This window comes from Eptatretus burgeri, chromosome 3 (assembly GCF_056783735.1).
Source record: "Eptatretus burgeri isolate ZD-2024b chromosome 3, Ebu_testis_v1, whole genome shotgun sequence".
In the NCBI taxonomy this organism is placed as follows: domain Eukaryota; kingdom Metazoa; phylum Chordata; class Myxini; order Myxiniformes; family Myxinidae; genus Eptatretus; species Eptatretus burgeri.
In genome coordinates, this window is record NC_140963.1 from 29,852,835 (window position 1) to 29,878,787 (window position 25,953).

General features: G+C 41.4%; 1 protein-coding gene across 10 annotated transcripts in view; it reads right to left on the reverse strand.

Moving 5' to 3' along the window:
• MOCOS (molybdenum cofactor sulfurase) overlaps positions 1-25,953 on the reverse strand; it is a 366,395-nt gene that overhangs the window by 38,846 nt on the left and 301,596 nt on the right. For all 10 annotated transcript variants that reach the window (XM_085872802.1, XM_085872807.1, XM_085872811.1 and 7 more), the window contains one exon: positions 19,374-19,518. In XM_085872802.1, coding sequence (XP_085728928.1) covers positions 19,374-19,518 — 145 coding nt within the window. The remainder of the gene's footprint in view (positions 1-19,373; positions 19,519-25,953) is intronic.

Here is a 25,953-nt window from a genome sequence, read left to right on the forward strand (position 1 = left end):
ATATATATATATATATATATATATATATATATATATATATATATATATATATATATATATATATATATATATATATATATATATATATGTGTGAATTCAATAAAGAAGGTATTCAGATAAGAAATAAATAAATTGGTTAATTGATATTATTTGTAAAATACATTATAAATAATTTGTTGGTGGTTGCTAAGATACGCAGTGCAGCATGTTAAAATCAGTTGTTAATGACAGTTTGAATATTTGAATGACAGTTTGAGTCTATGGTTAGATGGAGGTGCTGTGTAATGGACATGTCTGCAAGGTAAAGTGTTTATCGCCAAATATATTGTCATAATAAGTGGTGTATGATTAAAGTTATTCAAATGTAGTAATACTTTAAATCTTCTTCTTCTTTCGGCTGCTCCCGTTAGGGGTCGCCACAGCGGATCATCCGTTATGATCCGCATACTGATTTGGCATCGGTTTTACACCTGTTGAGTAAATAAAGATGGCTGTTGCTTGCTTGTAAATATGTATTTGATGATTGCCTGCTTGTGTATGTGTAAATAAATAATTTTCTCTCAAATCTTCCTTGTTTCTGTCCTTTCTTTCATTGAAGTGCCATAGCATGTTCATAATAATCGATAGACGGGAAGTTTTTGCCTCACTGATTGACTCTGCTGATTAGCCAACGCTGCACTCACAGTTCTGCTCGGCCATAATAAGTACTCGGGTGCTTGTTGAGAGCGTGAACCCTAGCTTAAATAATTGTACCAACGAGTCGGTAATGTGGCTGTAGACGTGAGGATCCTGCTCGGTGCAATTGCTTTTGCCGGTGTCTGTGGTTGCTTTACAACCCATACCAATCTCATAACAACCCATGGAGTTATCCGTGGTCCAGGGGTCTCAGGGTGGCAGCGGGTCTGCGTTAACACCTCATGAGCCCAGCACGTGTGCTGATACCATATATTATATGTACAGTATATATATATATATATATATATATATATATATATATATATATATATATATATATGTACAGTATATATATATATATGTACAGTATATATATATATATATGTACAGTATATATATATGTATAGTATATATATATATATATATATATATATATATATATATATATATATAAATACTGTACATACGAGGGTCAGTCTGAAAGTAATGCCTCTTAAGGCCCTGTCACACCTTGACGTTTTAGCCAGCGTATGGCAAGGTATCAAAATCTATGTAAAACACTGGCGTACGCTGAACTATTGATGTTTTTTTCCAGTTTTGGACGTATTCATAACGAGTTGGATGCATGCATAACGTATTAGTAACGTACACAGAACGTGTCGATAACATATAGACAAATTATATCAACGAATGCTGAGCGTGTTGTCGGCGTTCACAACCTATGCCCAACGATAGTCAAACTTATGCATAGCGCGGCAGCGTATCGCCGACGAGCACGTGGCATAGGCTATTAATAGGCTGTGGCTCGACGTTTCAAATCATAACTGCACTAGACATCGAAGTGTCAAGCCGCTGTCACACCTTGACGTTTTAGCCAGCGTATGCCGACATATGAAAAATTTGCCGAATACGCTGGCACACGTCGAATACGTTATGGGTAAGTTTTGTATACGTTAAGAGCATGCGGAAGCACGCTGGCATAGGTCGTAGTATGCCGAGTACGTCGACAAATTTTCAGCATGTTGAAAATTTTTCGACGTATGCCAGCATATGACACACGTTCCGCATACGCTGGCCATAAGTTGTAGGCACGTTACGCGATGGTTGACACACGTCGACACACGTTACTTGTAAGTTACTCATAAGTCGAAACACGTCGAGGTAATGGTTAGCGTCAGTATTCCAGACTCCCTGTTTTTTTTCTTTTTCTTTTTTTCTTCTTCGGTATGATGGTGATGTTGACACTTCGATTTCTAGTGCGGTTATGATTTAAATCGTTGAGCGGCAGCCTTTTAATTATATTATATTATAACTGCACTAGAAATCGAAGTGTCAATATCACCATCACACCGAAGAAAAAGAAAGAAAGAAAAAAAAAAACAGGGAGTCTGGAACACTGACGCTAACCATTACCTCTACTCGACGTGTTTTGACTTATTAGTAACTTACAAGTAATGTGTGTCGACGTGTGTCAACGATTGGGTAACGTGCCTACAACTTATGGCCAGCGTATGCGGAACGTGTGAGTCATACGCTGGCATATGTCGAAAAATTTCAAGCATGGAAAATTTGTGTAACAGCTCGGTGTACTACGACGTATGCCAGCATACTACGACGTATGCTAGCGTGCTCTTAACGTATAAAAAACTTACCTATACGTATTCGACGTGTGCCAGCGTTGTAGACAAATTTTTCATACGTCGGCATACGCTGGCTAAATCGTCAAGGTGTGACAGGGCCTTTACTTTTCATTTCATAACCAAAACATAGGAAAGATATGCACAATTGCAATGAAAGTTTCATATCACTTCCCCATTTTAAGTTTAGTGGCACTGTGGTTGGTCATGGGATTACATTCCATCAAGCTTTCACAATGGCTGCCCTGCTCGATGTGGATACAAAGCAGAGAACAGTTATGGAATTTCTTACTCCAGAAGAGGTTCCCCCAATGGATATTCATTGGCATTTAAAGAACTAGTACATGCCCGTACATGCAAAAAAAAACAGAAACAAAAATTTTTTTTCAAACTGCGAGCCAGAAACAACCACGCAGGCGTTCCTTCGCTCTCGCGTGCCCGTACGTGCGCGGCCCAGAAGTTTGCATATCGCAGTTACGATTATTCGCAATTTAGTTTCAATGGCCAATTATTCAATTAGCGCCAACGTATTTTGCCTTTTCGCAATGTCGTCGCAAGGAAAAACACAAAGAGAAGAGATGAGAGAGAAAAAAAGAAAAGAAAAGAAAAAACATTTTTTCAAACAACTACACAGACCGTTCCTTCGCTCTCATAAACGACTGGATTGGAGCATTGAATTTATCTATAAATGCACATAAGAAATCGAGAAATTATTGGAATACATTAAGTCATCACCATTCGGAAGTGGTGTGTGCCCGTACGGAATGTTCACATGCATTCCACTAATTATCGCTTGCAGTGAAGTAACAACTGCTGTGCTACTTACACACACAGAGTTAACTAAAATCCAAATTAAAATCAAGTTTACCTCCCTGTCCATGCTTGCCATTACATTCGCTGCCATTGACCATTGCCACTCCTACGCCACGGTAAGGCCTAGGTCACATTTGCCACGGCGGCCGTGGGGTCTCCAAAATCTACGGCCACTAGCAATTATAGGGCGGCCGCAGTATGTCCATGGTCGCACAATGTAGCAGTCACATATGTTTTTATTTTTCGGGGAGCCGCACGGCGTATTTAAAAATTGTGGAGACCGAAAACGTGGGGTTGCCGTACGGTCTTTGATTTGATGTCGCACGGAGACCTTAGGGCGTTGCTGCGGCGGCCATATAATTTTCAAGGCAGACGCAAGGTGCCCGCAAGGCAACCACAAGGCGACCGCAGGGGGACCGCAGGGGGGCCCTAAGGTGAACGTGCGGCTAGACGGATGGTAACGAATGGGTTAAATTTTTTTTTTTTACCAGTTTTTTTTTCGGCTTGTCGAATTGCGACGACGAACTTAGAAATGAAAAAAAGTTATAACTCTACGTTATAATTCCACGGCAACCTTACGGCCTGTAAAATATAGCCATACGGCGTAGGGCCACCCTGAGACCACCTCAGAAACTCTGCAGCCGCCGCACGTTTCTGTCAATTCAGAGGGCGTACAGCACCCGTATCCTTGCCGTAGAGCAAATGTGACTTAGGCCTTAGGTCTTCGAAATTGTGGAGACCGAAAATTGCGGAGACCGTGGGGTTGCTGTACGGTCTTTGATTTGATGTCGCAAGGCGACCGCAGGGGGCCTTAAGGCGAACGTGCGGCTAGACGGACGGTAACGAATGGGTTAATTTATTTTTTTTTTTACCAGTTTTTTTTTTTCGGCTTGTCGAATTGCTACGGCGAACGAAGAAATGAAAAAAGTTATAACTCCGCGTTATAATTCCACGGCGACCCTACGGCCTGTAAAATATAGCCAAACGGCATAGGGCCACTCTGAGGCCACCGCAGAAACTCTGCGGCCACGCACGTTTCTGTCAATTCAGAGGGCGTACGGCCGCCGTATCCTCGCCGTAGAGCAAATGCGACTTAGGCCTAACTAAGGCACCAATCCCCATCGTGTCTGGCACGGCACATGACGTCATCGTCGGCCGGCCACGCACCGGCCTACGCAGGCATGACAACGCAGCAACGTGTCCTGTGATTGGTAACTAAATGGCGCATCAGCCACGCCTACGCAGCAATGTGTCCTGTCATTGGTTGGTAAATAAATGGCCATAACTTGGGAAGCACTTGTCCGATTAATATCAAACCTTGAAAGGGCACATCCACAGGGCCCCAGAAATATACCTGGAAAGTTTCAATTAGATCGGACCAGTGGCTGTCGAAAAACAGCAGTCACAGACACACAGACACACAGACACAGACACAGACACAGACACACACACACAAACAGAGATTGCTGGAATTATAGATAGATGTGTACGGTGATTACCATTGATGTGAGCACCGTTAAATGTTGGGCAAAGCATTTCAAGGGTGGGGAATCTAATATTGACGACAAGCCTCAAAGTGGTCAGCTTGCAACTGCAGTAACACTGGAGCAAAATTTCCAATTAAAAAAAGAAAAACCCAAATTCTTTTACTGCATGGAAAACAAGCTGTCATGTGTCTTCAAATACAAACTTCCTTTTATGCAATAATACTTCAACATTTGTGTACTTTCTCTACCCACCTTACCCAGTCGCACCCAACTGTCCCTGGACTCTGTGTCCTTTTCTCCTGACAAGGTGGAGAGCTTGCTGTCAAACCTCAACTCAGATTCTGCAACCGGTCCAGACGGCATCAGCCCACGTGTCCTCAAAGCCTGCTCTTCTGCTTTCTCACCCTCTCTCTGTTCTATTCACCCTCTCATTTGCTCAAGGTCATCTGCCATCTGCTTGGAAATCAGCAAACATCACTGCCCTGCACAAAAAGTTGCAAAAACAGATCCCTGCAACTACAGACCAATCAGCCTTCTCCCAATCATCAGCAAGGTTATGGAATCCATCATCGCTTCAGACATCAAATCCTTCCTCTTCTCCAATGGCTTGATTTCTGATCATCAATTTGGTTTCAGACCAGGTCACTCTACCCTGGATATGCTGCTTCTGCTCTTCCAACAATGGATGGAAGTCCTCAATGCCAGACAGGAAATCCGAGCTGTATCCCTGGACATATCACGTGCTTTTGACACGGTCTGGCACCCTGCCCTGCTCATCAAACTCTCTTCCTATGGTATCCAAGGCCATCTCCACTCATGGCTCGCAGACTTCCTCTCCTATCGCAGTCACCGTGTGGCCCTAAATGGAGTTCTTTCATCCCCTCTTCCTCTCCAGGCTGGAGTTCCTCAAGGTAGCGTTCTGGGCCCTGTTCTTTTTCTGGTTTTCATCAATGATCTCGACGACTCTCTGGAAAATCCTCTATATCTGTATGCTGATGACTCCACCCTCTGCCGTACCATCAGTCATCCCTCAGACCGGCAAGCAGCAGCTTCTTCGCTCACTGCAGATCTGGATAAAATCACAAACTGGTCCAACACGTGGAACATGTCTTTCAATCTGGACAAATCTCACACTCTCACTATATCTCTTCGAAAGGACCGTTTTAGAAACCCCCCCATCCACTTTCTCAACAATCCTCTGGAAGAAGTCCTTTTTTTCAAGCTTCTGGGTCTCCCTATCTGCCATGACCTTTCCTGGGAAAGCCACATTTCAAACCTCGCCTCCAAAACCAGTCGCCGACTGGGAATCCTCCGTTGTGCAAAGTCCTTCCTCGGCCCACCTGAGCTCCTGACCACTTACAAAGCTTTTGTCCACAGCCTGATGGAGTACTGCTCTCCCCTCTGGGCTGGTGCTCTGCCTCCCACCTTTCTCGGCTTCACGCTGTAGAAACCAAGGCATTTCGGATCATTGGAATCTCCGGCAATGATGCTGAATCTTTGGGCCTCTCACTCATTCACCGCAGGTTGGTCGGTGGTCTTTCTGTCTTCTACCATCTCCTCTCCAGCCTCCCCCCCCAAGCTCTCTCTGCGATTTGTCCCCACCACATTTCCGCAGGGCGCTCAAGGTCCGCCAACAACCCCCTTCTGGTAAAACTACCAAAATCACGAATCACTGCTCACCTTCACTCTTTCATTCCTCTTTTTTCCCGCCTTTGGAATAAACTCCCTCACTCTATTCATTCCCATTCTTCTCTCCAGGCCTTCAAAACAGCTGTTAACCACCACCTCTTATCATCCCCATCCAAATCCTCGATCTTTTCTACCCCTGATAATCCACCCAAGCCCACCTCCTTCAAATTCCCTGCTTTCCTTCCTGAAAGTCCCTGTAATGTCCATCTTCTATTCCCGATGTTCCCCATCCCATCCCTCTCCCTTCCACAGATCTCCTAATGTCTCTGTTCCCCACTGTTTTGTCCTTCCCACTCCCTCCTCTCTTGTCTCATGTCCCCCATGATGTGCATTGTGTGTTAGCTCTCACACGAGCCTCGACAAGGTATACAAAAAAAAAAAAAAAAAAAAAAACATCGAATACAATTTTGCCCACTGTTTTGTTTTCAGTTTTACTCTAAATAACAGCTTTTGCCCAAAATAACTTCATTTTGCCCTAATTAACACTGATAACATTCAACAACGACAAGTTTTTCCTCAACATTTCATGAGGAAAAGATAAAAAAGGTAAATAGTGACAAGTACAGAAAAACACGGCACCAATCGTAATTTATGTTGACATTGAATTCTGGAACATATTGCATTGCTGAAATGAAGTGTTTACTCGCTCTTTGGCATTATTTCCCAATTTTTGAATATATTCCAGGCAAATTTTGCATGCACAACACATGTTTGACATGTGTCTATGAATGGACACAAGTTGAATATATTTTCTTACATTGCAGGTCGCTTCCTACTCAAGAATGTGCTGCATGGTAAGGAATTTCCATTTCAGAAAAAGAGGAACGATTAGAAAAGAAAACAAGAAAAAGAGCAATCAGAGATTGCTGACTCTCACCAGGGCTTCCTTTGTGTGGTGTTTGTGTAGTTTTGTGTGATATATTTTGTGTGGCGTTTGTGTACTGGAGTATTATGTAATTAATAACAGCATAACGAGAAGTCACTTTATAACTCTCTTCCTATGGTATCTACACTGTCACTGTCACTTTATAACTTCTGGTACGAAGAATGTTTTAATGATGACCAGGTACGAAGACCTCCCGCTTTGATGCAACCCCGCTTTAACCTGACCCTGACCCATGACATTTTTTTATTATTATTCAGTTTAATTTAGAGTCGGATTAAAACAAATTCAATTCAAATCAAATGGAAGACCAAATAGGTACAGTTCTGCATTGTAGTCATTAGAAGGAACCCGAAAAAGCAAAGATGAAGTCGTCAGGAGGAACCTGGATAGGACTTGTGTTTCAACTTGTAATCCTCTACCCTCAAACCCATCCAAGCGAGTCTTATTCAGAAAAAAAACAAAACAGAAAAAAAAACCTGGATCAAAAAAAACAAACAATTCTGGCTGCTAGACCATGTGTCCGATCAAGTTGAAATTTAAAACATGCATTCACATTCATTACTGGATCATAATTATGAAATATTATGTGGATTGATTAAGTGGTTCCAGAGAAAACATTATTTAATATTTTTCTTCAATCCAATATGGCTGCCAAACCATGTGACCCATCAATTATTCCTTCATAAACTTGTACACACAAGGCTTGGGGAACATTTGTGTGAAATTTCCCCTCGATCTGTGCAACCGTTCTGGAGAATATTTTTTATTGGTTTTAGGGTAAATACAATATGACTGCCAAACTATGTAACCTATGATGTCATACGTGTGAACCTTTTGTTCCTCATGGATAAGCAGTCCAACATGTAAAGTTTTGCCTCAATCTGTTCAGCCACTTCAGAGAAAATGATTTTTGAAGGTTTTTTTTTTTTAAACAATATGGCTGCTGAATCACGTGACCGAGGATGTCATCAATTTTTTTCTGTGGACCACTTTATCCCAAGATGACCCTCACAAATTTTCATACTGATCAAATTTAGCATTCTACATATGCAGTTATGACATCATAAGGAAGGCATCTTTGATGTCATAAAAAAAATCACACTTATTCTTCATGAGGAGTACTTGCTATATGCCAAGTTTCAAGTTTTTCCTTGGTGCGGTTGCAGAGATAGAGGTCCAACTTTTTTGCGTTTTTCCAACACGGCTGCCACACCACATGACTGATGACGTCATACTTATCATTAAAACATTCAACATGAGTAGTCACAGCTATGGTGAAAATGTCATCTCAATCGACAAGCGGTTGCAGAGAAAAAACACTGAAGTTCTGTGCAGACAAACAAAGAAACAAACAAACAAACAAAAAGAGCAATCAGAGATTACAGACCCTCGCCAGAACTTGTTTTATGTGGTGTGTGTTATTTGTGTGGTGTATTTTGTGTGGCATTTGTGCATGGGTGTGTTACGTAATCAATGAGACAAAATTAGAACTGCCAGTTTTTAACTGCTGGCAGTGATGACCGGGTACCAAGACATCCAGCTTTGATTGGACACCTGACCCTGACCCATGACGTTTTTTTATTACTATTCAATTAAATTTAGAATGGGATTAAAATAAATTCAATTCAAATCAAATGGAAGACCAAATAGGTACAGTTCTGCATTGTAGTCATTAGAAGGAACCCGAACAAGCAAAAAACAAAGATGAAATCGTCAGGTGGAACCTGGATTGAACTTGCGTTTCAGCTTCTAATCCTCTACCCTCAAACCCATCCAGGCACAGCCAAGAATAATTACGAAGAAATAAATCATTCTGGCTGCCAGACCATGCTTCCAATGGGTTTGAAATTGAAAACGTATATTCCTCATCACGATGAGATCATAATTTTGAAGTTTTGCCTCGACTGATGCAGCGGTTCAAGAGAGAAGATTTTAAAAATATTTCCCTACAATCCAATATGGCTGCCAAACCATATGACCTATCAATTATTCGTGAACACCCTGGTATCCCAAGACTTGGAGAACATGTTTGTGAAGTTTCGCCTCGATCTGTCCAGCTGTTCTGGAGAAGAAGGTTTTTAAAGGTTTTCGTGTAAATCCAATATGGCTGCCAAACGATGTGACCTATGACATCATCACTGGGGACTTTTTGTTCCTCGTGGATAGGTGGTCGTACCTGTAAAGTTTCTCCTGGATCTGTTCAGCAGTTTCGAAGAAGAAGATTGTTGAAGATTTAAAAAATATATACATGACCATGACCAATGATGTCATAAATTATTTTCTGTTGACTAATTTCTCCCTGAATAACACTCAAATTTTTTCATAGTGATCAGATGTAGTGTTCTAAGTATGCAGTTATGATGTCATAACGAAGGCACCTATGATATCATCAAAAAAATAGGAGCAATAACTCTGGGTGCTCACCTGGTAGAATAATGATACTGAGGAGGAAGTCAATGTGGGATGGAATCGGCAAAATGTACAGATGAACCAATCTTGTCGCAAATACCTAACGTATTGTTATGTTTGTGGGGAAGATGGAGGAATTTCAAAGGAAAGATGGGATTGTATAGTGCTGTATGGTCCGTGGAAGTGTAGGATACATCTCAATGTAAATTAAGTAGGGAAACTGAGCTTTAAGTGTTACCTGCCACCACACGGGGGGGGGGGGTGGGGGTGGTGCTGTGTTAAATTAGGAAGGGTTTAAGGATAATTTCTCACAGTATGTGACTGCCCCCATGACCTTTTCCTATGTTTTTGCATTTCAAGACCGGTGATAAAAAGGGATCTCATCCTTAAAACAACAACGAAGCTGCACGTCCGAGTAGGCAAGAAATCCCACCTCCAGGGGGACAACTAGCAAACCATGTCCCCGTAGTGGAAGATTGATGGGCGTGACGTCGGAGAGTGGAGGAGAGTTAGCTAGGTTAGGAAGAGAGTCTTGAGTGGGGGCAACAGAGAGGCAGTCAAGATACAGGTTTGGAGCGGGAGACGAGGAGACATGCAGAAGCGAGAGAGGCAGACTCGGTGGGTGGAAGAGAAGGGTATTACGGCTGGCTTTCCTTCGACATGGTGAAGAAGGCTGCATGATTCTCATGTTCGTGCTGAAGCAAATTGGCTCGCTGGTAAAGCAAGACGCTGGCCATCAACTGTGTGCTGGATCATGTGCGACCGTGCCTTGAAGCCTCGTGTTGTGCCATCCGAGAAAGGGAGAGTGCCATTCTGCAGAGAGCAGCAATGTTGGCAAGTGCGATCGACAAAATAAGTTGCACGGTGGTTTCTGAGCCTTGGTGTTAAGTATCGCCGCCCAAATTGCCTCCTGTACATTTGCCCACCCAGAGAGCGGCTGGGCGCCATTTTCCCACGCAGTGACGAAGCAGTTTGGTGACCTTCAAGCTTCAGAAACTCACCTCTGGGCACACAGCTAAGTGCTGGGATAAAGGAGGGACTTTTCTTTTATATACAATTATATTCTGTCCCCTTGTCTGTATTTAAGTCTGCATGGAGGCGTCTCAAAATTAGATTTAGTTTTACCTCACATTCCGTTTTTATGACTACACTTTTAATTATTTCCATTGTAAATTTTTACCCCACTGGGTCGAAGCGCCGCTCGCGTTCTCTCTTTTCTTGTGTAGAGTTCATTTGAACATCTATTTATCCATGATTCGTGAACAGAATTCAATGAAAATTGACAGGCATATACTGGACACATATGCGCAGGCATTAACTGAACCCATAGAGCGATTCCGGCCTTTTGGGCTGAGAAACGGCCCTTTCGGCCCATTTTCTTAAAATTGTTATTTCTCGATTATTAGTGGACGGAACCGAACCGAACCAAACTTGACAGTTATATTCTAGAGACCATTCCCCAGGCATTAACTGAGCCTAAAGTGCGATTCCAGCCCCTTGGGCCGAGAAACGGCCCTTTCGGTCCATTTTCTTAAAATTGCAATTTCTCGGTTATTCGTGAAGGAAACTGGACCAAATTTGACAAGTATATTGTTGACGTCACTCTGCAAGCAATAACCGAGCCCAAAGTGAGATTATGGCCGTTTGGGCTGACAATCGGCCCTATCGGCCCATTATTTAAAAATTGCTATTTCTTGGTTGTTCGTTAACGGAACCGAACAAAACTTGACAGGCATATTCTCGAGACCATTCCACAGGCAATAACTGAGCCCAAAGTGCGATTCCGGCCCTTTGGGCCGAGAAACGGCCCTTTCAGCCCATTTTCTTAAGAATGTTATTTATCGGTTATTTGTGGACGGAACCGAACCAGACTTGATAGGTATATTCTAGAGACCATTCACCAGGCAATAACTGAGCCCATAGTGCGATTCCAGCCCTTTGGGCTGAGAAATGGCCCTTTCGGCCCATTTTCTTAAAATTGTTATTGAATTTTTTTTTATGCACTGGGCGATGCCCAACGCAAAATTAAGTCACAAATGATGATATGAAACTGGCCTCACTCTTGTGAGGTGTTCTGGTTTTTTCTTTTTCTGATGCGATGAAAATCTTACCAAATCTCAAAACTATCTGTCGTCTGTGCTATCGCTCACCTGAGTGTTGTACGAATGAACTCCCACAGGGTATGTTCGCAATTCGAACTTGTTGATATATTTTCATTAAACCCCATATTTATTTAAGTCTATGTGTCGTGGGTTCGAGTAATAAAACCTTTTCCTCCGTCACGTGTGCTACCATGGTGAAGCGCCGAGCTGTTTCTTTCCCACACACGCCATAATCTCCGAGAATCTCAGCTGTAAGCCTCCAAGAGAAATCGTTTGGCTATCTGTCCAAGTAGGGGCTCTGGACATAACAGTATTTGGGGGGGGCAACTCCCCCCTCCCCTCCCCTGTAAATCCCCTTTGACCCAGATTGTTAAAATAGCGTGAAAAAACTTTGGTACATCACATGTGATGAAGGTTGGGGTCAAGTTTCATTGAAATTGTGTGTGTAGTTTTGGAGAAGAAAGCAAATACCTCTTTTGGGGTGCAACGCCCCCATTGACCCCCTTAGACCGCAATTTCATTTAATGATGTGAATCGACTTTGGTACATCATGGGTAATGAAGGTTGTGGTCACATTTCATCAGAATTGCATGTGTAGTTTCTCATAAGAAAGGAAATACCTATTTTGGGGGGCAACCCTCATAGACCACCTCAGTGCCTGATGTTTTTTTAATGCCATGAAGAAACTTTGGTACATACAGGATGATGAAGGTTTTGCTAAAGTTTCATAAAAATCGTATGTGTCATTTCAGAGAAGAAGTTGCAAGTATTTCTGGACAGACGAACGGACAGATGGACTGATGACGAGTCATCCCAAAAGCTCTCTGGAACTATGTTCCAGGTGAGCTAAAAGTCACTCTTATTCACTATGGGGAGTACTTGACAGGTGCCAAGTTTCAATTTTATCCATGGAACGGTTTTGGAGATACAGAGGTCTGATGTTTCTCCTTTTTTCCAACATGGCTGCCACACCACGTGACCAATGACATTATAATTATCATTGAAACATTACATACGAGTTGTCACACATATGATAAAAATTTAGTGTCATTCAAACAAGCGGTTGCAGAGAAAATGGAATAACAAAATGCAGACACGTACGTTCGATGTACACATGCACGTACGGGACCGATTACTTAATCCCGCTTTTCCACTTTCACTCCACTCTGGGACCGTTTTTCACTCCACAAGTGTGGGCTAAAAATAGTACCAATGGACCTGTAGCTTATCTGGGCCTTCGCCAATTGTTGTAACCCAAATTTGGAAGCATTCTGACTGGTGGCTCTGGAGAAAAAGATTTTTGAAGAAATTTACTAAATCTGCCATTTTGACCTACTTAAAGCCATGTGACTGGAACGGGCTTTACAATCCCCGTTACCGTCAGAAGCGGAACCTTGCTGCCAAATTTCAGCCGGACTGGCCCAGCGGTTTGGCCGGAGAGGTCTAAATATAAGACGGACAGACGGATGGATGGTGCATGATGACAATACCTTATCTAGAATTCCCATTCCAGATAAGCTAAAAAACTGAGCAAGGTCTTGGAATGTTTGACAAAAATGACCAAATGAGTCAAGTTAATTTTGATATGCCATTTTCCTGGTGGACATACATTGGACATTATTTCCCTACTTGGCATAGGAACTAATGGACAGCTTTGACCGATATTTACTGACATGTTGGCTCATTGATCCAAATAAATCCCTTTTGTTCATCTTTAATGAACTAATGAGAAAAAAAACAAAAACACCAACAAGCAGAACTACACATCTATAAAATTCATTTTCGGCATCAAAAGGTTTTTCCAGTACTCCCTTAATCTGACAGCAGGTGTTCTGCCTGTAAGCGCATTGCAATCACTTGTTCGGATGCTTCACACGATAGTTGTCTCTGGCTTATTGATGTTTTATTCCCTTGTGTCATGTTAAGCTTTGATTCAGACATTTGCCTTATGGCTAACCAATCTACATTTCCCTCAAAGGAAAGATCGCTTCCGAAAGACTACCGCATGAATAGCTATAATTTAACTGGGACCCTGTCACTATTCTTTGCAGGTAATCTGCCCTGTATTTATTCATTGTAATTATGCACAAGCACAAGCACGCGTACATGCGCACTTATGTGCACACACACACACATACAACCTGTTACGGAAGGTACAAGTGTTACTTTTGTTGACTTGGAAAAGAGGGATTTGAGTATTCTTAGCCTTGCTATGTCAATTGATATGTGTGCATAATGAAAACAAGTGTATTACCTGGAAAGTTAAGAATACAGAGGTGATGTTATTGAAAGCGATTTGCCTGGGCATGTGTGGTTATGGGAGCAAGCATTATGAGGAATGTAATAATGTATTATGTTTTACTAAGTCTTAATATGCTCCTGAATACTCAACGCAAACAGGAAAAAACCAATTTATAATCCGACAGGATTAAATATCAGGTTCATCAGTATAAAATTTTGAAAAACTGCTTTGTTTGAAAAAATACATATGGATGATTAAACAAAACTTACGACTATTTATATTTCACCACATCTATATATTACTAAAACTCTCATCTTGTATGTATGTATGTATGTATGTATGCATGTATGTATGTATGTTCCTGAAATACAGCCAAAACGGTACACGATAGCACAAAAAAATTAGGGCCACCTTACTCACCATTCTCCTGTGGTTTGCAGCATCAAGTTTCGATCAAATCGGTCAACAAAAACAATTATTAAAAAATCAATTCCCGATTCAGTCAAGTCCTTTTCGGGAGAATTTTATCAATGTAAACAACCTCAGCAGTATAGTTCGCTGGAGCTATCTTTTTTTTCTTGAAATGATTTATTTTAAAATCTCAAACATTTAGTATAGACAAAGAATGATTTATTTTTAAGCATAAAATAAACATCGCCATTTTGATCTAATACTTCAGTGTTCATTAATAAATAAAATTGTGTTTAGAAAATTACGCACAATAATTTCTTCGACTTTCTTTTCTCCGTTTTTTTTTTTCCTTCACATTGACGCACAATATCAAGTTTCATTCAAATCGGGCAACGAAAACAAATTATTAAATAAACCAATGTCACCCGCAGGGTGACCCGTATCTTGCCAAAAGGTGACCACGTGTGACTTCTTTAAGGTCACACTGAGGTGAACAGAGCTGCTATCCACCAGGAGCGACTCCTTGAGGAATATCTGCCTACGAGAGATTCCGATGAGAATCGTTCTACAGAGTAACCATGAAAAATATGCGTTTGCCTCATAACGTCACCAAATGACGTCATAATGTCTCAAGCTTGACATATCTAGAAAGCACTCATCGAGGTGTTCAATTTGAGGTACTACACGATATGGTTCCTAAAACTTGAAAATTTGACCTTGGGGTCAAATATGTTTGACCTCAAGTGCTAATCATGAAGGTCAAGGCCAATTACCACCAAAAACTAATCAGCTGAGCGCCAGACCATATACTACATTCTCATGAAGTTTGGAGACGATTCGATTAAAATTACTCAAAAAATAAGGGTTTCGTCGACTCCCCTGATTTGCGACAAAGTGACCTTGACCTTTGACCTTGACCTTCAAAATTTTAAACGCTAAAAGGGACCTCTATAGGCCTCTGATATGCGAAGTTACAAAAATTTCCAATGATAACTGTGCTCTGCAGAGTGATTTATACATGATTACAGACAAAAAAAAAAAACATGTGAAGGTCAAGGCCAATCGCCACCAAAAATTAATCAGCTGAGCGCCAGACCATGAACTATATTCCCATGAAGTTTGAAGACGATCCGATCAAAATTACTCAAAAAATAAGGGTTTCGTCGACTCCCCTGATTTGTGACAAAGTGACCTTGACCTTTGACCTTGACCTTCAAAATTTTGTGCACTGAAAGGGACCTCCATAGGCCTCTGATATGCGAAGTTACAAAAATTTCCAATCATAACTGTGCTCTGCAGAATTTTTTATACGTGGTTACAGACAAAAAAAAAAAACATACAAGCTGACTAACATATCTTGCAAAAACTTCGTTTTGGCAAGATAAAAATCAATTCCTGATTCAGTCAACTACTCTTCGGGATTTTTTGATCAATGCAAACAACCTCAGCGGTATAGTTCGCTGCAGCTATCTTTTTTAGGTCATCTCTATCATCTCAGTAGAGATGGCCTTATAATTACTGTCTCGAAGTCTGTCTGCCCATCCGTATGTCCGTCCATCCGTACGTCCGTCCATCCACAATCAAACCGAGTGGAGACAAATACCCAATTGTGGAATGGATAGAGGTCGATGAGACATGCACAACGATATAACTTTCAAGGTCGTCCAAGGTCGAGGTCAACGTCACGAGGCTGTTAAAGTTGCGAAAATCGTCGATTTCAAATCGTATCTCCTCCCTCATTTATCAAGAGAGATCAAATGTTATTGGTGATTCACATACTATGGACTATTATCTAGAACAACACAAGCCATTTTTTTGAAATTTGCTCTCGTTCCGATTTTATAGCCCTTCAAACTTCGCTCTGATTCCCCATATGGGCCGTTCATAAAGTACATACGAAAATAAAAGTATTAACTTAAGAACCGGAACTCTCTGAGACAAATATTACATTTGAAGCTTTTGTCAGATTTAACTAAAACAATGGAACACAAGTTTATTTGCACACTTACTTTCATTTATGACATTAACATTGTCTTGAATGTCAATTTGTACTTTTATTTTCATAAATGACATGCTGTGATATTAAAAGAAAAAGGTAAATTACACCGCTAGGGACTGCATCGTCATGACTTACAAACATCGGTTCATAAGGAACTGCTGGCTTTGCAAGCGATTAGCGATGTATGAGGGGGTGGGTGGTCACTAGCCTGCATACAGAGGGGGGTGGGTGGTTTTGAAACCCAGAAGTGAAGCGTACGTACTTTATGAACTGCCCCTATTCCAGTCTGGCATAGAGTTACTTTCGACCTCTGGCAGAGATGACCGGCACTCCCGCTCGGGGGTATTTTTTCTTTTCTTTTTTGAAATGTTTTTTTTTTTATCAACCGGTCATAACGGGAACCCAACGGGTTCACAAATCATCTAGTTATATCTTAATATTTAACATAAGCACCAATGTCCAATAATTAAAAGGAATATAAATTTATCTCACAAAATCCACATCAACCTTCAAAAAAGGGGACAAGCAAGCTCATCATCATTTCTCACCAACCCAAGTGATTCAACATCTACTTATTATGTGTATCATCTCATTCGCCATGAACAAATTTTGGTACATCTCAAGGAGATTCATCAGCATGTAAAGGAGATGGGGATGGGCCAGGCATCCGCCTGGGGGATGGCCAAACGGAGGCCCCTGGAGTACAAGCGGAAAGTGGACGCAGCGACGTGCTGCTCCAGAGCATGCTCCCATACTTGACCTGAGTTACAGCTGGGGCAATTGATTAAGTGAGAGATGATTGATTGCCTCTGCTAATTATAGGCAAAAAATGTAATTGGGCCTTCAAAAAAAAAAGAAAAGAAAAACCCACGCACATGCACGCATGCATGCATACACACGCATTTCCATCATTATATTATTTTGTCATATAAATTCATGTCTGTTGAGAGAAAGAGAGAGCAAATGGCTGCATATAACTTGCAGGAAAATGCACAGAAGATCAAGGAAGAAGTGATGAGACAAACACAAGTGAGCTCAATTGAACCCAAAGGAGAGGAGGAGTGGGGGAGGATGGAGGTTGGTGTGTGTGTGTGAATGGTGATTAAAAAAAAATTCAACCCTTGAAAAAATAAATTTACAAAAAAATCTTTCAACTAATAATTTGACCAAAGTGCGGGAAATGGAGTGCAGAATAAGTCTTTCCCATGGGAGGGTTGGGGATGCCCCCGGACCTCCCTTAGCCTAGCATGCTTTTAGCATGTCTGCAAAGGATAGTCAACATGAGTTTACACTTTCAGATTCACAACCCCACCCCACTTTGAAAATCGGAGTGACGATCCTACGGGCTGCATTTAAAACTAAACAAAGCAATGTAATAAAAGTTAAAATACTGACAAATCTGGAGGCTTCATAGAAAGTTGTTTAAAAAGAAAGATGAATCGTAAAATTGAGCCTCGGAGAAAAACTTATTAAAGAAGCATGAATCTCAAAATGTGTTACAGGCAAATAAGTTGACTTACCAAGGTAATTTGACTAATCAGCAATCAATCAGCTTTGGCATATCCTTTACAGTCGAGTATTTTTTTTTTTACCAAGTGCAATCAATTCTGGCTAAGAAAATGTTTGTCCAGCCATCAGTCTCAATAGTGCGAGAGGCACAGTGTTAATCACCCATCTCACACCCGATGCTGAGAGCATAAAGAGGTAATTATCTGTGGAGCTGCATATTTGCGTTGGTGGTTTTGGCTTCAACTGTGACAGTAATGATCTCCTCTGTCATCGTGTGCCATTTCAAACCATCTATGCCCACATAGTTTGTCGGATGATAATGAGGCATCTGCTCTGTGATGAGGCCAGTGCAGCCGAGAGGATCAGTGTGATCATATAAGCACTGGACATTATTACACTGGCCAACACCACATTTGCTTTCATAAGTGCTGCAACATTTCCCATGGTGTATCTACATAATTGTCAAATCACCATGTATGCAAGTCTTAACGCAACGCAATGGGCTAGTCAGAATTTACCTCTGAAACTGATTCACTCAGGAGCACTGAACAAAATGCAAAATAATAATTGTAAAGCATCGGCTATGCAAGTACGAGCATAGGATAAAGTATAAAATTACTTTTAAAAACATCAGCTCACTTTGCAATAAGTTGTAGATGTTAAAAAATTGTTCCTTTGTCTTAATAATATTTCCTGCAAAAATAAATTAATTAGCAAATAAAAGTATGCCAATTCATTTATTTTGGAAGGCTGGAACACGGTGTTCCATCATGTGCGTTTGCCCGATCGGTGTTCTGATCTAAGTATATAGCTGATGAAGCTGGGATTCCAGGATTGAATCCCAACATTGCATGTTGATTTATCCATATCCTAATGTCTTTATCCTAAATTCCTCAATATCACCGTAAGAGTGAGGGGAGGTGGGGGTGGGGGTGGGGGGTTAGTGGAACTCACAAAAGAGTACACTGGTTCTTGGTTTTGCTGAGCTGAAAGTAGGTACACATTGACATCACAGATAGATAAGCTCATACATATATCAAGGTAACTGCATGTATCATTGCAATGTAGAATATGCAGTCTTTCAGATGGAGATGTAAAGTCTGTTGCACTGTTTGGATTTACGTTTTGGACAAAAATTGAGCGGTATCTCTCATAAATCATTTTGGGCATCGACCATTGCGTGCCAGGACCCTGACTAATTTCTCTGCCTGTATATATAAAAGTGATGAACATGTTAAGTTGGAGCACAGGCATGATGGGTCAAATGGCCTCCTCATAGGTTTAAGTGCTCTTATACATTACACAAAATGCAAAAGGGCCAAATTTGTGACACTATCACCCTGCAACCTATATGTCCTGGGCATTCCATTTTTCGCTCCTCAAACTCACTCTTCATCATCTGATATCATTTTCCTTTTCTTCTATCTCCATTATTGTGGAGATTTTATGTTGAAAGCTCCATACACGTTTGAGATCGGTTTTCACAAAAGAAGCAATGTATTTCATCATCATACCAGAAATTTAAATGATCCAATGTCGACCGCCTTCCAAGAGTCCTCTTCAAAGGCTGGGACCTTGTCAATGATGAAGTTCCCACGAAAGCGAGACAGTAACGTTTTGACAGTGAAACCCTTCTGTGGAGATTTCTCATCAGTATCCCTGTAAGTAAGCATCAAAATGGTGCAATTCGATAAGTGGAATAGCAGAGAAACATGAAAATCTCTCAATATGTTCATATATATATATATATATATATATATATATATATATATATATATATATATATATATATATATATATATATATATATATATATATATATATATATATATATATATATATATATATATATATATCACTTGTGTAACCCATGAATCCCTTTTTAACCAAGAAAATCTCCCCGAGCTTTTTAAATTAATGAAAAGAAATAATGACCTCTTCGATGTAGTTGAAATATATTTGGGCATTGTTCGCCTCGCCTCTTTCTGAAGATATGGGAGAGGCTATTGATCGGTCTGTGTCTGTGTGTGAGTCCAAAGAAAGATGTACCATAATATAGGCTGTTCATTCTCAAATATAACATACTCTATATACCCTGGTGACATTCTTCAGTTTAAAGGATTTTCTAGTTTTTTTTCAGTAACAAAACTGGAACAAGGTTGGCTAATTAAAAAGGGAAGAATGGACATGTTCCGTGCAGCATCTGTGACCACAGCAAATTTTATTTCAAGATAACATTCGCGTCATATGCAGCACAAACCAGACGATGGGCCTGACTTGCACCTGAGCACTATAAAAATTATGATTTCTGCCAATATCCTACACCTTCATTTTTACATACCTTCTAACTTTCTTGATACACTCATACTTCAAAAATGAGTATATATTTTAATACAAGTACTGAGATGCAAATATGCCCCAAAAAATTGCCTCCACATCTAGAGATAATTACCAACAAAGACAAAGGACGTCATTGTCGCACTTGGGTTCAGTTCGTAAGCTGGAGTAGGAACAATTCATTGTTGTTTCAATCGAGCAACAAATTGGATGGCCGTTCTTATATATCCATTTGAACAGTAAAGCTAAAACAAGTCAAGGTGACCAAGGATAATTCTGACATTTTGGATGTGGAATCCAACATCGGATACAGTCCGAAAGATAGAGACAGTCAGGGAACCTTCCTGAGCACAACTGTGATGGACTCTCCACAGTCACCAGTGCAAACTTGATTTACTCACTCGTCCAAACTCTTTGGTTTTCAACAGCTTTAAATCTATAAAATTATAATTCTGAGGAGGATCTGGGGGTGGGGAAGCTCTAAAGTTAGGATGAATACCACCCCATCCCCACCTCCCACCATAGCTAATCCTGTTTCATAATAAACAGCCATTCACCGAGATTATCACAGTGCTGCTAAATCATCATATTGTAACATTTGTGGGGTGGGGTGGGGTAGATATTACCATGGAGTAGATAGGAATGTATAGAGAAGCATGGTCCGTGTACGAGTAGTTAGCCAGTGTCAATGTAGTAAATAGAGCCACGCCAGCTGAAGGATTGTCTTGTTTGAATGTGTACCATACAGGGAGTGGTGCATGGTAATATTTATTTAGGGACTATGGTTAATGAAATTGTGCGTATAACCCCAATTAAATGTAAACCTCTACTGGGGGTGCCGGGAGACTTTGCAAGAGAAAGGGGCGGAGCTATGAATGCCTCTAGGGGCAGAGCTCTGGATGCCTTCAAGGGGTGGAGCATTGCCCAGGGAGAAGGGGGAGGAGCTGACAAGGGTGGGGAAGGGATCAAAAGAGTTCTTTGGAAAAACGGGTGAGAAAGGATTGAGCTCAGAGGAGACTGAGTTGAGAGAAGAACTTTGGTGCTGGGGTGTTGTTGGTGCTGAGGAAAATGAGTTCTGAGGAGATTGTCCTGCTTGCCTGTCTTTGTGCGGAGCCTGTTCGTCGTCTTGCCATCACCTCATCCCTTCTCATCACCTGCTCATGGCTGCTCCACACCCATCCTTCCACCTGCTACCTGCTATTAGTAGCTCTAATCTTTCCAAGTAATGACTTGGAATGACAGAGGATGCCTGCCGCTGGCTTGGAAGCAGCTGCACACATCCACCATTTGACAGTCTTCCATTGAAAACAGAACATGATGAAAGACTGTCAAATACTCGAGAATATATCCAGTGAGAGAACCTTGACCAATTGTTTTAGATTTAGAGCATCCTGTCATTACTGATCAGATCGGAGCAGCATCATGTCCAGAGTTGAGTGACAAGGATTAAATCCAAACTAATGGCCAGAGATCAGGCTGTTTTTGAACAGGAAAGACCAGACTTTAGCAGCCATTGAGATGGATTCCATGGCTTTGCTTACAATTTGATGGAAGCTTTCAGGCCTGTAGTTGATAGGCTCTGTTCTTGCACCCTTCTTGTGTATGGTGGTGATTTTTTTGCCCATTTTGAGGCAGACAAGAGGTGCACAGACAGAGGACGAGCAAGAAAAAAGTGCAAGATGAGAGCACAGGCATTTTTTTTTGACATAGTTGAGGCTCGTGGAAGAGCTAATACACTAAATGGATCAGAGTGTATCAGACAAAAACAGGATGCAAAACACGCATGTATGGGGTGGACAAGATGGATACAAAAGGAAACTTCAAGGAGAGAAAACTGGAAAATTGGAAGGAGGGATTTGGGTGGGGATAACGAGGGTAGGAACGATCATGGTTTTGGTTTGGGGACGATCTGATATGGTGGTGACCAGCTGCCTTGAAGACCTAGAGCAGGGGTTCCCAACCTGGGGTGCCCACACCCCCTGGGGGTGCGAGATAGAATTTCAGGGGGCGCGACAAAGAGTGGCTTGTGTCCTTGAGTGACGAGTCACGAGTCATCACTCAGCCAGTGTGCCTTGAGAAGTGGTAGTAGGTGGTTGTGTTGCAGAGATAGAAATCTCGTTTACAAGTATTTAATCAAAAGGAGAGAATAACAGAATTAACATACAAGTAAAGTAACTGATTATCAGAGTATTGCTTTTAAAATCATTATAACGCAACATCTGACATAATCATTGTACATCATTATGCCTACACTGTATTGATAAGATATGAAAATCAAAAGAGCTCGTTTTGATTCACAAGGAACTCTTTCAAAATTAGGTTTCGTTTCTGTTGAAAAACCACTACTTCTTGCTTCATACCAAGTGGCATATAGAGTGGGCAAATCCAAGAAGCCCCATACAATTGCGGAAGATCTCATCAAGCCATGTACACTGGAAATGGCAACAATTATCCTGGGCAAAGAAGCAAGAAAAAATTTTTAACAGGTGCCCCTGTCAAATAATGTCATTCACAATTGAATCAGTGATTTGAGTGAAGATATTTTGGACCAAGTCATCTCAGATGTCAGAGCTAGTCCTTTTTAAATCTCTTTTCAGTTGGATGAGTCAATTCACGTCTCCAGTTGTACTCAACTCATCACATTAGTGAGGTATGTCAAAGATGGTGCTGTGAAGGAAGATTTCCTGTTTTGTAAAGATCTGCCAAAAAACACAACTGCAAAGGATGTGATGCAGCTGGTGAAAGACTTCTTTGCCAAACATGATTTAGATATCAAAGTCATTGGTTCTGTGTGCACTGACAGGGCACCTGCAATGCTTGGAAATAAATCTGGATTTTCTGCATTGATGAAAAAGGAGATTCCAGACTTGCAAGTCACCCATTGTTTTCTTCATCAGCATGCTTTGGCATCAAAAACATTGCCTCCAAATTTGAAGAAAGTCCTTGATACTTGTGTGAAGATCATCAACTGGATCAGGGGGAGAGCTTTGAACCATCGCATCTTCAAATAATTTTGTGAGGATCTGGGTTGTGAGCATTCAGTTTTGCTTTTCCACACACAAGTCCGTTGGTTGTCACGAGGACAAGCTTTAACCCGCTTCTTTGAACTGCAGGAAGAAATCAAAGTGTTTCTGGAGGAGTGTGAATGTGATCTGGTTGGGGCATTGGAATCACAGGAATTCGCCCAAATGCTCGCTTACTTAGCTGACATTTTCACTCGTATGAATGACCTGAGTATTTCTCTTCAAGGAAAAGGGATAAACATATTGAAGGCTTGTGAAAAGTTGAATTCCTTCAAAGAAAAGTTACATCTTTGGTGTCGAAGGATGAAAAGAGGCAGTCTCTCAAATTTTCCTTCACTAGAAGAGATGGTTGATGATGCTGAATCCATAACTCCTACTGTGCGTGAAGAAATTGTGGCTCATTTGGAAATGCTGTCAGAGTCGTTTGATGGATATTTTGCTGCTGGAGACCTGAAGATTTCAGAAGAATGGATCATGAATCAATATTCCTATAATTGGGAGAAAATGTCAGATGATGAAGAGCTGAAAGAAGATCTTATTGATTTGCGGACAAATCGAACTCTTGAAATGCAATTTGAGAGCAAGACTTTGGAGGAGTTTTGGTGTGCAGCACTGGATATGTTCCCAAGACTTGGTGGAAAAGCACTCCGTGTCCTCATTCCATTTGCAACAACATACTTGTGTGAATGTGGATTCAGTTCTCTTTTGTCAATAAAGACAAAATCTAGGAATCGCCTGAATCCACAGGCAGACCTACGGATCGCAGTCAGCAAGAAAGTTCCACGTTTTGACAAAATCGTGAATGATAAGCAGGAGCAAAGAAGTCATTGAATTTTATGTTCACAATTGGGATTGATTTTACTGTTTACAATTTTTTCTGAATAAATTAGAATCTAATTGCTCAATTTATACTTGCATTTTATGCAATGAGTTAAAAGCTTATTTTTTTAAGTTCAATTTGTTCACCTGCAGTATTGTATGTGGTTCAATTTGTGGTTCAAAAATTATAAATTAGACTTCTTCATCTTCAAATGTGATATTACTTTTGTAAGGGATGCGAACATTAATCGAACATTTCCTCGAGGTGTGGGGCATAGAAAAGGTTGGGAACCACTGACCAAGAGGGAAGAATGAGATTGAAGAGAATGTGGAGGTTGATTCCAAAGGTGGGAAAAAGAGGAACAAATGAGTGGAGGTGAGCAGTGATCCTGGATTTAGGTAGTTTCACCTGAGGGGTTTGGGGTAATTTTGGGTTCTATGATATTTCATAGTTTTAGCAGGGTTGATGGTGGACCATATGATCCCTGCAGAAACCTGTCCGGGGGGGGGGGGGAGGGGGCGTATGAAAAGAGCAGAGCAGAGAGTGCAAGACCAGAAGGGAGGTGGTACAGGACAGAGAGCGACCACCGACCTGTCTGCGATGGCGCAGTGATAAGCCCATAGACAGCTTCATTGCATGAGATTCCAATGATCTTGAAGACCTTGACTTCCACGGCATCAAGCGGAGCAAGAATACGAGTCAGGGTAGACAGGCCAAAGGGGAAAGCAGTCCTCCATTAAGCTGTAGATTAAGGCCTTGTCGGTGGATAGGAGTTCACGTGTGCCAAGGAAGGACTTTGTAAGACAGAGGAAGCCCAGTCAGAGGCTGGCTTTGGAGGTCAATTTTCAAATGCGGTTTCCCCAAGAAAGACGATGGCTATTAGTGACAGTGTGACCACTCCTTAGCTTTTTTCACAAGATCTTGGCTATTCGTTGTTCGCCTTGGCATCTTGGTTTTCTATAGGTTTTCTATTATCATCACTTTTCCGAAACCTTGTGAATTCTTGGCTTTTTTCATTGGCTCACCTTGGCATTTATGAAAATGAGGAGTGGTCACACCGAGTAGTGAGACCCAGGAGTTTGAATGATGGAACTTCTTCAAAAGGATTGTTATGAAAGTAAATGGCAGGGTTTTCATCCCTTCATCGAGAGAGTGAGAGCGAGATTTAGAGAGGGAGAGGGAGAGGGAGAGAGAGAGAGAGAGAGAGAGAGAGAGAGAGAGAGAGAGAGAGAGAGAGAGAGAGAGAGAGAGAGAGAGAGAGAGAGAGAGAGAGAGAGAGAGAGAGAGAGAGAGAGAGAGAGAGATATTTAGAGAGAGGGGGAGATTTAGAGAGAGAGAGAGAGAGAGAGAGAGAGAGAGAGAGAGAGAGAGAGAGAGAGAGAGAGAGAGAGAGAGAGAGAGAGAGAGAGAGAGAGAGAGAGAGAGAGAGAGAGATAGAGAGATTTAGATTTAGAGAGAGAGATTTAGAGAGAGAGATTTAGGGAGGGAGAGAGAGAGAGAGAGAGAGAGAGAGAGAGAGAGAGAGAGAGAGAGAGAGAGAGAGAGAGAGAGAGAGAGAGAGAGAGAGAGAGAGAGAGAGAGAGAGAGAGAGAGAGAGAGAGAGAGAGAGAGAGAGAGAGAGAGAGAGAGAGAGAGAGAGAGAGAGAGAGAGAGAGAGAGAGAGAGAGAGAGAGAGAGAGAGAGAGAGAGAGAGAGAGAGAGAGAGAGAGAGAGAGAGAGAGATTTAGAGAGAGAGAGAGAGAGAGAGAGAGAGAGAGAGAGAGAGAGAGAGAGAGAGAGAGAGAGAGAGAGAGAGAGAGAGAGAGAGAGAGAGAGAGAGAGAGAGAGAGAGAGAGAGAGAGAGAGAGAGAGAGAGAGAGAGAGAGAGAGAGAGAGAGAGAGAGAGATATTATATATATATATATATATATATAT